The sequence below is a fragment of the Pelophylax lessonae genome (genome assembly GCF_965119305.1).
Source record: "Pelophylax lessonae genome assembly, chromosome: 3".
Lineage (NCBI taxonomy): Eukaryota > Metazoa > Chordata > Amphibia > Anura > Ranidae > Pelophylax > Pelophylax lessonae.
Window position 1 is genome coordinate 456959526 of NC_138770.1, and position 17833 is coordinate 456977358.

Here is a 17833-nt window from a genome sequence, read left to right on the forward strand (position 1 = left end):
TTGAGCAGCCAAATCCTCCGTTCTGAAAGTGGTTAAACACCACAGCCTACCTGAGTATTACTGCTGACCATGACACTACAGTGTTCCCATCTTCTAAAGGTTCCTTCCAGCAGGATAATGCACCATGTCACAAAGCTCAAATCATGTCACCACTGGTTTCCTGAACATGGCAATGAGTTCACTGTACTCCAATGGCCTCCACAGTCACCAGATCTCATTGCAATAGAGCACCTTTGGGATGTGGTGGAATGGGGAATTTGCATTATTAATGTGCAGCTGACATATCTGCATCAACTGCGTGATGCTTTTTTTTCAATATGGACCAAAATCTCTGAGGAATGTTTCCAACACCTTGTTGAATATACGCCACAAAGAATTAAGGCAGTTTTGAAGGCAAAAGGGGGTCCAACCCGGTACTAGCAAGGTGTACCTAATAAAGTGGCTGGTGAGTGTTTATATGAGTGTGTGTGTTGCTGCATGTACAGACATACACAGGTAGCAGTCCATTTACACGTTAAAGGGAAGTCATCAAGAATGATAGAGCTGACAGACACTTCCTTTGCTAAGGCTTGGTACAGAGTGTCCAAAAATCGACTGATTCCTACTAACACTCCATTCGTTTGTACTGTACAGCAGTCTGTCCAACAGAAGCCAGTCTAACCATTTTGTATGTGATCAGTGCTTGCAGCCAATGGCTGCGAGCATTGATCAGTATATTCTGGCAAGGGGGAATCCCACTTTCACAATATAATAGCATGAATAAGCTTCCCTTGTGTTGGTACGGCATTCGTTCAGCTTTATTTTTCTTCAACCCATTAGGGAGATGAAAGAAATGCCAAATGCCAAAAGAATCTCAACCTTGCGTGAATTGAACTGATCAGTGTTAAATCTTAAATAGCTGTTTTGATTAGCCTATATCTATGAGTAATGCTAGGATTAGATTATTCTTATAAACTTTCAATTGGTAGATAAAATAGCTGATGTGTTTCTTTTATAGCCCAGCTTTAATCACAGATGAAGTTCTCCCCGCTTGCCTACCACCTGAAAATTATGTGGTGCCCGCTAAGTCTGAATGTTATGTAACAGGATGGGGCGAGACACAAGGTGAGACCGCTATATGATTAGCCTTTTAAATCTCAATGATGTTTTATTACCCATTTTACTGCGATCACATATAAACATACAACATTACTGTTTTGCTCTAACATCCTACCCTATCCAGGTTAAATGAATGCATACCTAGGATTACCATGACAACAATGTACTGTATACTATGTCTATAGAACAGGGGTAGGGAACCTATGGCTCGCGAACCAGATGTGGCTCTTTTGATGGCTGCATCTGGCTCGCAGACAAATCTTTAATAAAGGGGGGCGTGTCCGGACGTGAGCCCGCCTCGTCTACCACTCAATCCAGTGCCATCCGTGTAGCTCTGCCCGGTGCCAAGGAGATTTCTGCACCCATCGACCGTACACTTTGTGGGCTACCCACCGCTACCCTCAGTTCGTCTCTGGGTGATTGTTTTGCCGCACTACGGACCCCGCGACCTACTCGTGGTACCGCCGCTGGCTCATATGCTGTGCATCTGAGGGCCTTGGCAATCACCGCCCAGTAAGGAGAACTGCCATCCGCTCCCTGTGCCCTGACAGACACAATCTCCTTCCCCTCTGACACCCAGGGACCCATGGGAGCTGCCTCTCACATCTGAGGCCTTCAGCAGCCGGCCGCCATTTTCTCAGGGCCTATACTCACCTCCATCACTCGCAGGCCTGCAGGCGCTTCACCACTCCAGCCTCATTGCATACCTGCCTGCTCTGCTCTATTCCCGACCGGACTCCAGGCACTTTCGCACGGTTCCATCTACTCACTGTATAGCTGCGGCCCATAAATATGATTATTAACCACTTACCGCAAAGTAACGTAGATCTACGTCGGCAGACTTTGCGGTGTTATACCGGGATGATGCCTCTAGCTAGAGGCACCATCCCGGTACCGTGGTTTACAGCCGACGGTTGGCTTTCCGTCAGTGATGACCGATGCGGCTCAGGAGCCGCTCGATCGTTACCCGGTTGAGCGCCGCCTTCCGTGACTTTGAACGGGCCTCCCGTCCCAACGGGAGACCCGAGCACCCAGCTGGCGCATCCGCCGGCTGGATGGAGTCTCGATCAAAGCCGGAAATGGCTTTGATCGGGTCTCCGATGGCGTAACCCGGAGGCGGCGTCCATGACGTCACTTCCGGGTTACTCTGCTGCAAAAGGCGGCAGATTTAAAAAATGGCTGTATGCAAAAATGCCGTTTTCGGCATTTTGCATATATAAAAGTGTAATGGAGGGGTCTAGGGTCTTTTAGACCCTCTATCCCTCCATAAAGAGTACCTGTCACTACATATTGGTGTCACAAGGGATGTTTACATTGCTTGTGACAGCAATAAAAGTGATCAGATTTTTTTTTTTTTTTTTTAAAACCTGTAATAAAGTAAAAAAAAAAAATAATTTCCTGACAGACTCCATGGCAGCACACGTATGGGTAGGCTCCGCCTCCTCTCCTACCCTATAGGACCCCACTCCCATAAATTTTTGCTCCAAGCCAGGAGCCGTGTTCCTTTTTTGTCCTCCTTCCGCAAGAGAAGTCTTACCTTATAGGATGCGTTTTCTTACATACCTGGTGGCGTGTGGCTTTCCTGGATGATGCCTTTCTACCTTAGTCCAGCAATCTCAGTACTACTGGGTGGACCCGGGCAATTTGAAATGATGCCGGAAGATGCCATAAATCCTGAATGAGAGGTGGGCTGCATCGCTTGGCCAAACGTCCTTGCTACTAGCGGGAGGCCCTTATGCCCTGACGCACACGCTAGTCTCCGGTTGAGGAGCGTTCCAGGTCCTTCTGTCGGTATTGGTGGTAATGTATTGCTTACTTTATACTTTATATCGTTTTGCTTCCTGGTTAGTATGGCGGCTGGAGCGCTCCTGCGTTCCAGGCCGTCGCTCTCGGCTCCTCCCCCTGCCTCCTGATTCCCAGTTGGGTGTTCATTGCGAGGCTTGGTTCCTAAGTGGTCTGCGCTTGTGCGCACGCCACTTCCGGTCCTCCATGACGCGGTGGCGTCGGGGGGGGCGTGGCTTTACGGCTCCCGGGAAATTTAAACAGCTGATGGAGCTGTCATTCTTGGGATGTCTGTGGGCTTTTGCGGCGGCCTCCCCACGCTGTGTCTCTGCCTGTGTTTGGTAAGTCCTGTGCTGGGTCAGTCCTGCTTGAATGGGGGAGGGGAAAGGCGGCTATGGGAAGGTAAGATTGAGTTCTTACATCCTTCCTATTGCAGGTTATCTCGCTGTGATTTGCAATGGATGCCTCACCGCCCCCCGGTGGCCAGTCCCTGCGCAACAGGTGAGCTTTAGCTTTTAACTCTCGCTTGTCTGCCAGCTGGCTTACTGTAGCCTGAGCTTTTCTTTCCTTTGTTTTCAGCCCTTTTAGGTCTGACCAACGTCCTGCATCGGGATCAAAGGATAGATCACCTTCAGGCCATCACCATGCATCATCCAAATCCAGGCACCATAGATCCAGATCTAGGTCTAGGCGCCATGATGATTGTCCAACCCGGTCTTCCCGACATGCTGACCGCCCCGCACACAAATCTTGCTGGGGTTGTAGGGCTGTAGTCCCTGAGGATAGATCCTTGTGTGATGCCTGCTATTCTCGGGCAATCAAGGAAAAACAAGTCCCAGATCCACCAGTGGAAACCCTGGTCAGGCGGATCGTGCAAGAATCCTTAAGGGATTGGGATTCCAACCGGCTGTCTGGGCATACAACTGATACTCCAGTTCTCCCTCAGAGGGAAGACGTAGAGCCAGGCACTTCCCAGCCGAGTCGCTTCTCGGATTCCTCTGAAAGTGAGGATGACCTAGAAGACCAAAGTTCAGGTTTTGATTTTGCCATGATCTCTCCGCTAGTAAGAGCGGTAAAAGAGGCGTTAAAATAGGAAGAGCCAGCAGACTCCCCAGCAAAACAGAAGAAATACTTTAAACATCTCAAGAAAGAACGGGATCATTTCCCTTTTCTGAATGAGCTGGGGGAAATCATTACAGACGAATGGCATGGAGTTGAAAGAAAGAATTCCTTATCGTCCAAATTTTCCAGGTTATATCCTTTTAAGACCGACAAAGTGAAGCATCTTGATTCTGCACCTACAATAGACGCAGCCTTGATGAGGCTAGTCAAACACGTTACCCTACCTTTGGAAGATTCCGTCTCATTTAAAGATGGTCTGGATAGACGAATTGATACGGATCTCAAAAAGATCTATCTGTTAGCTGGTATGACCTGCAAGCCAGCCCTAGCCCTTGCAGCCACATCCAAAGCTATGGAGGCTTGGGTAGATAACGTGGAGACCACACTGAAAGGTGTCTCAGAAGAAGCAGCCAGAAGCTCGGCTGTGTATGAACTAAGGTTAGCAACGGCCTTTTTGGGAGAGGCTTCCATTGATATCATTCGCCTGGTGGCGCGGGTCATGCTCTCTTCTGTCACGGCCAAACGTGCTTTATGGTTACGTCCCTGGCTGGCCGATCCTGCTTCCAAACAAGCCTGGTGCAGGATTCCGTTTGAGGGTGCGTTCCTTTTTGGCAACAAGCTGGACAGTGCCATTACCCGTGCCACTGGTGGTAAATCAGGTTTCCTCCCTCAGGATCGCCGTTTGTTTGACCGCAGAAGATTTCAGCACAAACCAAGTTCGGATCGATCCAGAGAAGCTCGATCTTACAGGCCTGGACGTGAGTTCAGAAAGAATTGGAAAAGATCTCAACCTACAGGTCAGAAGTTCAACAAGGGAACACCTTCTAGTGGTCGGGAGACCACAAAGTCTTTTTGATATCAGGCCTGCTCAAGCGTTGCGAGTAGGCGCTCGTCTACGTCAGTTTGCGCACGTTTGGGCAGCCTCGATTACGGACCAGTGGACCGTCAAGACTGTGTCTCATGGTCACGTTTGGTCTTTCAAAGAAACTCCAATTCTGCGGTTCATCCCTACGGCTCTACCTCGCGTGGAAGAAAAGAAGTCAATTCTTCTGTCATACGTAGATTCCCTGATCTCTCAAGGTGCTGTCATCCCAGTTCCGGCCGAAGAAAGGTTTCAAGGCCTTTATTCACCTCTATTCATGGTGCTAAAGAAAAACGGTTCTTGGAGACCGGTCATAGACCTGACTCATCTGAACTCTTTCATAAAGAAAGAGAGGTTCAGGATGGAGACACTCTTCACTATCCGCCAAGTGGTGCAACCAGAAGATTGGATGATCTCCATAGATCTAAAAGATGCCTATTTCCATGTCCCAGTGGCAGCAGAACTACAAAAGTTTCTTCGCTTTGCCGTGGGTCAAGTGCATCTCCAGTTTACCTGTCTCCCTTTCGGGCTTACCACCTCACCTCGAGTCTTTTCAAAGGTCTTACTGGCTATTGTAGCTCTGATCAGATCGAAAGGGATCCGACTGTTTCACTACTTAGACGATCTGCTTCTTCTTTCTCAAGACCAAGCACAGATTCTGCAACACAGATCTCAGGTAATCTCCACCCTTCAAGAATTCGGGTGGCTCTTGAATCTGGAGAAAAGCCATCTGGATCCGTCAAAATCCTTGATCTTCCTGGGGGCACTCTTCAACACCTCCAGAGGCACCATCTCTCTTCCAGTGGAGAAGATTCCGGTGATCCGCAGCAGAATACAACCGGCAATGTCAACTCCTTATCTTCGGGCATCACAGTGTCTGAAAATAATAGGGACCATGGTCTCCACGGCCCCCATGGTCAAGTGGGCACAGTGGAGGATGAGGCCCTTTCAAATCGGTTTCCTCCGCCAATGGAGCTCTGGGAATCCAGACACTCCTGTACGGATAACATCCTCTATGAGGGCGAGTCTGTCTTGGTGGCTACAACGGGAAAATCTCCTGAATTGTCATTCGATCGTTCCCGTTCCTTGGATCGTTGTGACATCGGATGCCAGCCAGACGGGCTGGGGTGCGCACTGCCTGTCAGAGGTGGCCCAGGGCAGGTGGGACTTTCCCACCCTCGGGTTGGTCTCAAATGTCCTGGAGCTTCGGGCAGCTTTTCGTGCCATCATGGCTTTCCGTCACTTGGTGAAAGGGTCCTCGGTCCTTCTACGGCTAGACAATACGACGGCAGTCGCATATATCAAGAGGCAAGGGGGCACCCGCAGTTCCTCCCTTCTGGAAGAAGTGAAACCGATCATGGCATGGGCCCAACGGAATCTTGCCAATCTATCAGCTGCTTATCTTCCAGGAGTCCAGAACGTTCAGGCAGATTTTCTGTCAAGAACCAATCTAGACAACAACGAATGGTCTCTTCATCCAGAAACCTTCAAGTGGGTCATCTCTCTGGGGATTCTTCCGGAAGTAGACCTGTTTGCCTCTCCAAACAATGCCAAACTGACGAAATTCTACTCGAGATGGCGTTACCCCCAAGCCTACGGGGTAGATGCTCTGACGGACCACTGGAAGTTCCACAAAGCATATGCTTTTCCCCCGGTCCCAGTGATATTCAAGTTCCTGCAGAGACTCAGGAGAGAGAGGGTAGAAATCATAGCAATTCTTCCGTTTTGGCCAAGGAGGCCCTGGTTTCCTCTGCTGCTCCAACTGAGCTTTCGGGATCCTGTTCCCCTGCCATTCAGGTCGGACCTTCTATCTCAGGGTCCAGTGCTGCATCCATGCCCAGCGCAGTTACATCTCATGGCATGGTCCTTGAGAGGGAAAGACTAAAAGCTCTTGGCTGTCCAAGTGCGGCAATGTCCACAATGATGAGTGCCAGGAGACCGGGCACCAACAAAGTCTACGAGAGGATCTGGTCTAAGTTTGAGGATTACATGTCTAATGAGTCCGATTTCATCACTAATCCTAAGATCCATCACATTCTGGGGTTCCTCCAGACAGGCTTAGACCTATCTCTGGCTGTTGGCTCTCTCAGAGTACAGATCTCAGCAATCTCTGCCTTCACAGGGACCTCATGGGCAAAACATCCTCTGGTCCGGCAGTTTTTCAGAGGTGCGTCAAGAATGAGACCTCCCAGGAAACCCAGGTTCCCCAAATGGGACCTTCCACTAGTCCTTGAGTTTCTCTCAACAACAGTTTTGGAACATGGAGATTCCTTCTTCCTTAAGAATCTGTCTATGAAGACGGCCTTTTTAGTAGCCATCACATCGGCTAAACGTGTCTCTGAAATTAGTGATCTAGGTTGCAAAGAACCTTTTCTGACATTTTTTCCTGATCGGGTTGTCCTGGTCCCTATGCTAGGGTCCAATCCGAAGGTAAATTCAGTTTTTCATGTCAACCAAGAGATTGTTTTACCTACATTCAAGTCTCAAGATGACCAGAGTACCCATCCGTTGGATGTGGGCGAAGTCCTTCAAACATACTTGAAGTTCACAGCTTCCTTTCGCAAGTCAGACTATCTATTTGTTCTCTTTTATGGAAAGAACAGAGGCAAGAGGGCTTCTTCCAGAACAATTTCTAGCTGGATAGTTCAGACCATCCAGTGGGCATATAGAGCCAAGGGACTGGCTCCTCCGGAAGTGGTGACGGCTCATTCCACCAGAGGGATTTCTACGTCTTGGGCGGCTTCCCTTCATGTTGCACCAGATGTCATTTGCAGAGCGGCCTCATGGTCCTCAATTAACACTTTCATGTCACACTATTGTGTTGAACCTGCTTCTTTATCCTCAGTTGATTTTGGTTTAAAGATTTTGTCTGTTGACGGTGCAAATTAAACCTATTTCTGTTTGACCAGCAGTTGCCCACCCGGGTGTGTATGGCTAGTTATTTCCCATACGTGTGCTGCCATGGAGTCTGTCAGGAAAACGGAAAATTTATATCAATACTTACCGTAATTTTCCTTTCCTGATAGAACTCCATGGCAGCAGGAGTTCCCTCCCATCTGCTGGAGTAGTCTATATATGGAACACGGCTCCTGGCTTGGAGCAAAAATTTATGGGAGTGGGGTCCTATAGGGTAGGAGAGGAGGCGGAGCCTACCCATACGTGTGCTGCCATGGAGTTCTATCAGGAAAGGAAAATTACGGTAAGTATTGATATAAATTTTCCGTTAAATAGGAAAAAAAAAAAAATTTTAGCGGCACCCGTCACCGTTAGCTCACGCACGAAAAAAAACGTATACGGAAGTCGAGCCGCGAATGAAATCGCTGTTTAAACCACACATGTGAGGTATGGCCGCGATCGCCAGAGCGTGAGCAATAATTTAAAAAAAAGAGCTACACTCTAACTCTAAACTGGTAACCGTTAAAAAAATGTAAAGCATTGCCTATTGAGATCTCTATTAACCGTAGTTTGTCGCCATCCCACGGGTGTGCGCAATTTTAAACCGTAACATGTTGGGTATCTATTTACTCGGCGTGACATCATCTTTCACAGTATGCAAAAAAAATGCTATGGATAAAGTAAACCTGTACTGAGTACTGTCTTTTTTTTAAATGACCCAATCTCCACATAAAAAAATTTTGAAAAGGGTTCATTGCAATAGAAGACAGCTTTCTTCTTTCCTTGAAAGGATAAACCAACTGAAGCATCTGAAAAAATCCCCAAAAAATGGGCTAACTTTACTGTTAAGTATTTTTTAAATGCAGTGACAAAAAATATTGCAATTACCGACATTTTATTCTCCAGAGTCTTTGCTAAAAAAATATATATAATGTTTATAATCTAAGTAGTTTTCTAGGAAAAAATACTGATTTTAACTTGTAAACAAAAAAGTGTCCGAAATAGGGCTGATTAAATAAAGGTTCCCGACCCCTGAAATATAGTGTATGGCTCTCACAGAATTACATTTGAAAATATATGGTGTTCATGGCTCTCTCAGCCAAAAAGGTTCCTGACCCCTGCTATAGAACATTCACATTTCTCAAACAAGAGCAGGTATAGCAGTGCATCTGCATGGGGATACTAAACTGTGAATCAATTGAACTGATAATCAGTAACTCCGCTTTTATTGAGGAAAAACATTCCCCTGTGAGTTATCAGTGTAGATCACAAGAATTTGAATAAACTTTGTAGCAGATTTCTACTGTTCTGAAGAAATAGCTGTTTGTTCCACCATCTCAATTCCAAAGTGATTCCTGAACGGGGAGGTTCTAGTCCATTATACTCACCTGGAGCACTTTCGGTGTTCTAATGAATAATCTGTAGCGCATCTATTCCTTTAGAATGAACTCTTAGCGAGTATCTCACACAAAATGGAAATCCTGTTGCAGGAAACACTTAAATGTTTCTTGTATCTTAGTGCAGATGTCTGAGAAAACCAGTGATCCAATCACACAAGTAGGAAATTACATTTCTGTAGGCATTCTGTACAAGGACAGCATAGAATGTCTCCCTGTTGCCCTATTGCATTTAACTTTAGACCATTTTATAAAATGACAGCAGCTGAATATTTATATGAAAAGTTGGGTTTTTTTTTTTAACCCCTGCATGCCGACCGTTTGCATGTATGCCGGCCCTACAGAATTGGGCTATTTTTTTTTTTTTTTGGTCATTATTTTGAAATTCTAAGCCTTTCCAGCCCACTCTTTACACATCATCATTTACAGCGGGGAAAATAATTATTTGATCCCCTGCAGATTTTGTAAGTTTGCCCACGTACAAAGAATTGAAGGGTCTATCTCTAATTTTTATCATAGATGTATTTTAAATGATAGAGACAGATTATAAACCAAAAATTCAAAAGAAGCACATAAACTAAATGCTATAAATTAAGTTTGCAGTTTAGTGAGTAAAATAAGTATTTAACCCCATAGCAAAACATGACTTTGTATTTGGTGGAGAAACCCTTGTTGGCAAGCACAGTGGTAAGAAGTTTCTTGTAGTTGGTGACCATGTTTGCACACATCTCAGAAGGGATTTTGGTCTACTCTTCTTTACAGATCTTCTCTAAATCCGTAAGGTTTCTTGGCTGTCTCTTGGCAACAAGATTTTACCATACAAGGCCCCATCCATTGGCCCCTCAAGAGGCAAAGTCAGCCTGTACCTTCAGCAGAGAAACAGCCCTGAAAACAGCACTTTCTTCCAATCCTTGTCTGAATCATTTCTATGTTCATTGACATGACTATACATGTGCCTTCTTGGGGAGGGGCACTGTCAGGGAAATGACCATAGGAGAACAGGCAACATTGCCAGTAATAGCAATGGATGTGCCTGGCTCAATTGACAGCCCTCTGCTGGCCTATAAAAGGTGGCCATATGTTCAGATTCATTGCTGGATTATCTCTCAGCTTCCCTGTGTTCCTGTTCTTCCTGTATTCTGTTTGGATTTCCTGTTGTGACCTCGGCTTGTTCCTGACTCCTGCTCCTGGTTTGAACCTTGGCTTCTTCCCACATGGAAGAAAAATATATTTGAAAAATATTTTAAAAAAAAATTTTTAATTTATTTTTCCCAAATATATTGGAAATATATTTGAAATGCTACAATTTTGGCCATATTCAAATATTTCTAAAAAATTTTCCCTAAATATATTGGAAATATATTTTTCTTCCATATGGGTTCCACTGACCTTGGCTATTCTGGTTGTCTCCTGTGCATGACCTTGGCTTGTACCATGGTTCCCGCTGCCTGCTTCAGTCTCAGACCTTGGCCAGTTCCTGTCTCCGCTACCAGAGACTATGCCTTCGGCACAAGGTAGCCCACCTGCTCCAGAGCCCTTGAAGACTCCTACCCTGCTGTGGTTCCAGTTCGCTCTCGGATTGCTCCTGGATATACCTACCTGCCTGCAGCTGGTAACCCATGCCACTTTGGGCGCCACACCTTCTGTACCATCTCCAGGGGTGTGCAGCACTTAGCCGCAAGGGGAGTCCTCTCAACATCTCTGCCTCAGATCAGGTAACCCTGACAGGCACTCTTCGAGTTTGGAGGAAGAAAAATGCTGACTATGACTCTAAGAACACCATCCCTACAGTCAAGCACGGAGGTTGCTTTAGAGCTGTTTCTCTGCTAAAGGTGCAGACCGACTTTGCCGCATTGAGGGACCAATGGACAGGGCCATGTATTGTAAAATCTTGAAAGGGAACCTTCTTCCTCCAGCCAGAATACTGAAGATGGGTCATGGATGGGTCTTTCAGCATGACAATGACCCAAAACATACCGCCAAGGCAACAAAGGAGTGGCTGAAGAAGAAGCACATTAAGGTCACAGAGTGGCCTAGCCAGTCCCCAGACCTAATCCTATAGAAAATGTATGGAGGGAGCTGAAACATCAGGTATGCCAAGTGACAGCCGAGACACTTTAAGATTTAGAGAAGATCTGTAAAAAAGAGTGGACAAAAATCCTTCCTGGGATGTGTGCAAACCTAGTCGCTAACCACAATAAATGTCTTACCTCTGTACTTGTCAACAAGGGTTTCTCCACTAAGTACTAAGTCATGTTTTGCTTGGGGATCAAATACTTATTTTTTTTACTGAACTTAAACTCAATTTATAACATTTGGATGTGTTTTTTCTGGATTTTTGGTTGATTTTCTGTCTCTACCATTTAAAAAACACCTATGATAAAAATTATAGACCCTTAATTTCTTTGTTAGTGGACAAACTTACAAAATCTGCAGGGGATCAAATAATTATTTTCACCACTATACATGCAGGAATTCTTTTTAGCCAGAGCTTTTTAGCCAGAACTTGGCGGAACTCAGTTCCACCATCTCCAAACACTGACCATGTGCTCACCCCTGTATTTACAAATGACAGTGCAGCTCTCCTGCAACTTCTACAGAACTCTGCCTACGCCTACATTCAGAGCCAAGACGAGTGATGGGTAGCTGGCCAAGAGCAGTGTGTTCATGGGCAGGAGGGGGGCATTGCATGGTGAGCTGCACCGTGATCCCCATCTCTTGCCTGGTGAGGGAGAGGCAGAGCTGCAAATGAGTGTGCACCCAGTGCACTGTGTGCGAGGATAAAAGGGAGGTGATAGAACTGGGCTATCTGCTAAGAGGTGTTTTTTAGAAAGGTAAACATGTAGAAGATAGGGGAGCTTTAAAGGTTGGGGTGGAACTGAACAGTGGAGAGGGGGTTGTGTGTAGAGGTAAGAGGGTGCAGAGTTAGAGTTGAGGAGGGGTTTAGAAGTGAGATGTGGATAGGGATGCAGAGGGAAGGAGCTGTGGAAGAGGGCTGAATGCTGAACTCTATGCATAATGCACTTCTGAACCCTTCACTCCTAAATCCTGCACTCTATGTGTAATGCACCTTTGAACCCTGTGCATAACGCAATCCTGAACTCTGCAGTCTGTGCTTAATACAATCCTGAATCTGGCACTTTGTGCATAATGTACTCCTGAACCCTGCACTCTGTGTGTAATGTACCCCGGAACTTTATGCGTAATCCACTCCTGAATCCCGCACTCTGTTTGTAATGTACTTCTGAACCCTGTACCCTGTGTGTAACACAATCCTGAACCCTGCACCCCTGTGTGTAATACACTCCTGAACCCTGAAACATAGTGTACTCCCTAATCCTTCCACACTTTGTGTTCCACACTCCTGACCCCTTCCACCCCTTTGTCTTACACACGCATGGTTTTATTTAATAATGACCCTTTACGATCCTTCCACTGTTGGAGCTCCGAACGGCGAGTGGACATAATTGTGATGTCATCCTGCACAGCCTGTCCGTTTGCAGCTCGAAGACACAGCCGGCATTGCTCACAGAGAATAAGCATTGATTCTTTAGTGTTGGGCTGACACTTACCTATTTCAGTGCATTACTTATGGATATTGAATAAATATAAACCATTTTGCATTACTTCTCTTTCCCCTTTTATACATGTATAAGAGATGATGCTGGAACCAGACAATGAAGATTAACCCGTAATATGCTGGAGAAGATTTTTCAGGCTGGAGAGTTTGTGTGTGTTTGAACAGTGTGATATTACCCTCCTTTGAATCTAGTACAATTTTGTTTTTTAACGTTGTGTGCTCAGGGAGCAGTCACATGGTGCTGTGTGATCACAGAAGAGTTTGGATGATACTTTGGAACATTTCTATTGCATCGCAGCAGGTGTTGGTTAAAACACAGCATTATATGCACTTGATATTGGTTTAAACACAGCACATATACATTTAATATGAACTTTTGTTTTTTTGGACTGTATGAATTATTTTAGTTCTTTTTGAACTTTATGAATTTGATATTTGAATCGTCACATGTACTGTATATATATTTGTTACTTTTTTTTGCACATGTATGTTTATTAATCCATCTATTTACACATATACTGATGCACTATTATTGATGCCTTGATTATTGAATTTTTAAAATGTATTTATATCAAATTTGGGATTTTTGTTTTGGAGATATTCATAAGGTCACACATAGCACGGTTACACTTTATATACACTATATTGTAAAAATGATTGGGACGCCAACCTTTACACGCACATGAACTTTAATGGCACCCCAGTCTTAGTCCACTGGGTTCAATATTGAGTTGGCCCACCCTAACAGCTTCAACTCTTCTGGGAAGGCTGTCTACAAGGTTTAAGAGTGTTTTTATGGGAATGTTAAACCATTCTTCCAGAAGCGCATTTGTGAGGTCAGGCACTGATGTTGGACGAGAAGGCCTGGCTTGCAGTCTCCACTCCAATTTATCCCAAAGGTGTTGAGGTCAGGACTGTGCAGGCCAGACAAGTTCCTCCACCCCAAACTTGCTCATCCATGTCTTTATGGACCTTGCTTTGTGAACTGCTCCAAATCATTTGGTGGAGGGGGGAGTATGGAATGGGGTTATTTTCCCCCCTTAGTTCCAGTGAAAGGAACTCTTAAGGCATCAGCATACCAAGACATTTTGGACAATTTCATGCTCCTAACTTTGTGGGAACAGTTTGGGGTTGGCCCTTCTTGTTCCAACGTGACTGCACACCAGGGGCTTGGGGCCCCCTTGTTAATGGGGGCTTCTAGAGTCCGATAACCCCCCACCCACAGACCCCCGCAACCACTGGCCAGGGTTGTGGAAAAGAGGCCCTTGTCCCCATCAACATGGGGACAAAATGATTTGGGGGAGGCAGACCCCCCTGCCCCAAAGCACCCCCTCATGTTAAGGGCATGCGGCCTGGTATGGTTCAGATGGGGGGGCGATCGCTCGCCTGCCAGGCTATATGCTTGGATAAGCGGCTGGTATGGATTTTGGGGGGACCCCACACCGTTTTTTTTAGCAGATTTTTTTTATTTTATTTTTTTTATTGCTGGGAAATTATTTTTTTATATTCAGCTCTCAGTGGGGAACACCACTGACAGCTGACGATTCATCGGTTGTTAGGGATGGGGTGGCCGGCTTTCCGGTCCGCTCCTTAACAACCAGCTATTTACAGTTTGTCGTGGAGAAAAAAAAATCCAGAATGCATGTAAAAACGCATCAAAAATGCAACACTTGCGTTTTTTAGTGCGGGTCGATTGAAGCCTATCACACGCAAAATGCAATCTGCAATCAAATAAAATCTGCAACATGCAAAATGTCCTGAACCTGTACAAAAAATGGCTGATAAAAGCAATGATGTGAACGTGTACCTTAGGAAACCATGTTAAATTGACAGTAGTGTCTTTCTGCAAACTGCAAAATGCACTAAAAATGCATTGGTGTCGACCTAGTGTTAGACGGGTTTATATATATATATATATATATATATATATTCAACCATACTATAGAGTACTAAAAGTCCCCTTCTTTCCCCTCCTTTGCCCTTATGGTGTGTTTCCTAAACCAATTTGGGACGGATGCCAAATCTATTTTTGTATGTAGCCACTTTATTGATGGTTTGCACCATTGAAGCAAATGGTGTTTTGGACCTGTATAGATTAAATTGTTTTAGTAAGTCTGCTAACAATTTTGTAATTTATTCTAGGCACTGGTAAAGCAGGAGTGCTTAAAGAAGCCGGTTTCCCTGTCATTGAAAATAAAGTATGTAACAGCCCAGAATACCTTAATAACAAAGTGACAAGCAAGGAACTGTGTGCTGGCAACATCCATGGAGGAATTGACAGTTGTCAGGTAAGATAATCTAACCTTTGCTCGAGTCAAGTGATTGAAAATGGCCACATTTTTTTTATATATATAATTACTGGCTCTGTGCAATGGTTTTGCACAGATCGCCCCTGAACCTCCTCTTCTGAGGGCCCCTGCCAGTGTTCCAAGCTCCTCCACTTCTCAGTGTGCACCAATAGCAAGCCGATTGCTATGGGGGCACACCTGCAGTGCATCCATGGACATGCACAATACAGCTCGCCCCTGCTCTCTGCTCACACAATTTGACTGACAGCAGCGGGAGCCAATGGCTCCTGCTGCTGCGCAAATCTATTTGAGAAGAGGAAGAGAGGGGAGAGAAGACCTGAAGCCGTGACAGCGCTGGATCACTGACAGGCTCAGGTAAATGTTTTGGGAAAGGGGAGAGGAGGAGCGTTAGTGAGGTGTTTTTTTTTACCTTAATGGGGGGAATGCATTAAGGTAAAAATACCGGGGCTTTAGAATGACTTTAAGGTAGCAAAAGATGGAAGGAAATTCAGCCGTTTCAGCAGGGACTGGCAGAATAACAACCCATGTGAGGCCACTGCAGTCGAACAGAAGTCAATCTATCGATCAACTTCTGTTCAACCGCCCTGTCAGATAAAAGCCACTCAATCAGTAGCTGCAGCGCTAATCTGTGTATTCTTACAGCGTAGTAGTCCCCCTGCTGTCAGAATATAATAGCACAGTGGGGAGCATTTCCCATCCACCCCTAATGTGTGGAACTGGTTCAGTTTTTTTTTTTTTTTTAATTCAGCCTGTTGATTGAAGGAAAAAAACAGAACCACATATGGCCAGCCTTGGATGCCTTGTAATTTGTGCAATGTAATGTATATACAAAATGACAACTGTAATTTATCCTTCCTAGAAAAACTTAAATAAATATATAAAATAATGTCAGTGTTACGTTTACAGTATGTGATGAACAAAATTCAAAATATAACTTACAAAATGAAATAAAAAATCATCACGTTTAGTGAATATTATTCAGATAATCCATAAAAAGTCCCAAATTGTCATATGTAGTTGTAGGTGCCTGGCAAAACAACCCCCAAACATTGGGTAGGGAAGGTGTACATGGCATTTTGTTGCATTGTGCTAATCTGAACACTTCAAGCAGCGTTAGACATTCACTTGAATAGCTTTGGGCTTGCTGAAAAAGAACTGCATTAATTACTGGCCAAAACAATATAGGTGCCATTTTTATTCAGCACCCATGTGAACATAAAAATGTTACAGGTTTAAAATAAAGATCATTGGAAGAATTGTACAACAGCTTTAGTCCATATAATTCCTACAGGGAATATTTGCAATCTGTAGAATTATTTAGACCCCATTCACACTACCGCGACTTGTCAAGCGACTGGTCAGCCTGACAAGTCGCGGTCCATTGTGTGCTACAGGAACCGTTCTAATAGGAGCGACTCAAGTTGCTCCGACTTAGAAAAAGGTTCCTGTACTACTTCGGGGCGACATCGGAGCGACTTGCATAGACATTCATTATATGAAGTCCGTGCAAGTCACGGTGCACGCGACTTCACAGGTCGCCCCCGAAGTCGTTCCGCGTTAGTGTGAACCGGCATAAAAGATACTTCACAAGCTAGCCACCAGTGGGTGTACACAAGTAGTTCTCGTGTTTTCAACTATTGGATTTATAACCAAGAGAGCTTCATGTTTTTCAAAGCTAATCATATCATTACCCTGCTTTATGTAACAGCAAATGGTAGGATGTTGGTCTGCACCCCTAAACAAAGACATAGGGGTGTTCCTCATTTCTAATGGCCCCTGGTAAACAGCAGAAACCCCTGCTTGGTGGACTAAACTCATTTTTTTTTTTCTTCAAACATGCTACTACTCAGACAGCAGCATTGTTTCTTTTGGTTTCACCCAAATGCCAGAATTCTGCATTCTGTTGCTGCAACTTCTCAACCCTCCAAAGCCAGAACAATAAGTGAACGGACTGGAGAATCTCCTGTATGACAAAAAAGAGAGGTTACACCTCTTCATAGAAACAATTTTTACATCTAAATGTTTACTGAAAATTTCAAGTATTTCTTCTTTCTTCCAGGGTGACAGTGGAGGACCTTTGTCTTGCTTTGATGGGGAAAAGTATGTTTTACAAGGAGTAACCTCATGGGGTCTTGGCTGTGCTCAGCCCATGAAGCCAGGTGTATATGTACGGGTGTCTCGCTTTATCTCATGGATTGAACAGACAATGAAAGCAAATTAATGCATTAACAGTGCTTATGATTTATTATAAATGAACAAACGAGACTGAGAAGTATGTCAAAAATAACAAAAATAAATAACATTTTTTGTCAGTTGGAATAAACTGAATAGTAATCTAATTTATTAGATATGTTTTGTTTTCATTATCATTTCTAAAAAAAGTATCTCCAGGCAAAGATCATTTTCTCCTTCGAGTTAGGGCAAAAAAAACAGTTCTTGATACTATATAGAGTTAATCCCTGGCCCTGTAAAATCCAAAATAAAGTGAGTGCTAGATAAACTGGTGTATATAGCAGCTGGCCCAAACAAAGGTGAATATACAACCCTCAGAAAACCATATAAAATAAGAGATGTGCAGCACTAGTAAGTGATACATTTAGTGCTCAAACAGATAAAAAAGGCAGAACAGTGGAAATGTGCCACCAGGTTGTGATCAAAAATGCAGCATAAATCGCTGTTAACATAAAGTCCAACTGGTGAGCCCAAGCGAAAACGAACAGCCAAAACCAGCTGGATAATCCAGCATGTCTAAACGTCTCCTCCAATGATAAGCGAGGAGGGTCAAAAC

The 17833-nt window shown here is 44.7% G+C and overlaps 1 protein-coding gene across 1 annotated transcript in view; it reads left to right on the forward strand.

Annotated features, from left to right (window-relative positions):
- Positions 1–17391, forward strand: part of PLG (plasminogen) — a 157477-nt gene extending 140086 nt beyond the window's left edge. Inside the window, exons 17-19 of the mRNA XM_082251594.1 lie at positions 998–1104; positions 14879–15024; positions 17105–17391. Coding sequence (XP_082107720.1) covers positions 998–1104; positions 14879–15024; positions 17105–17266 — 415 coding nt within the window. The 3' untranslated portion in view covers positions 17267–17391. The remainder of the gene's footprint in view (positions 1–997; positions 1105–14878; positions 15025–17104) is intronic.
- Positions 17392–17833: the final 442 nt, after the last annotated feature.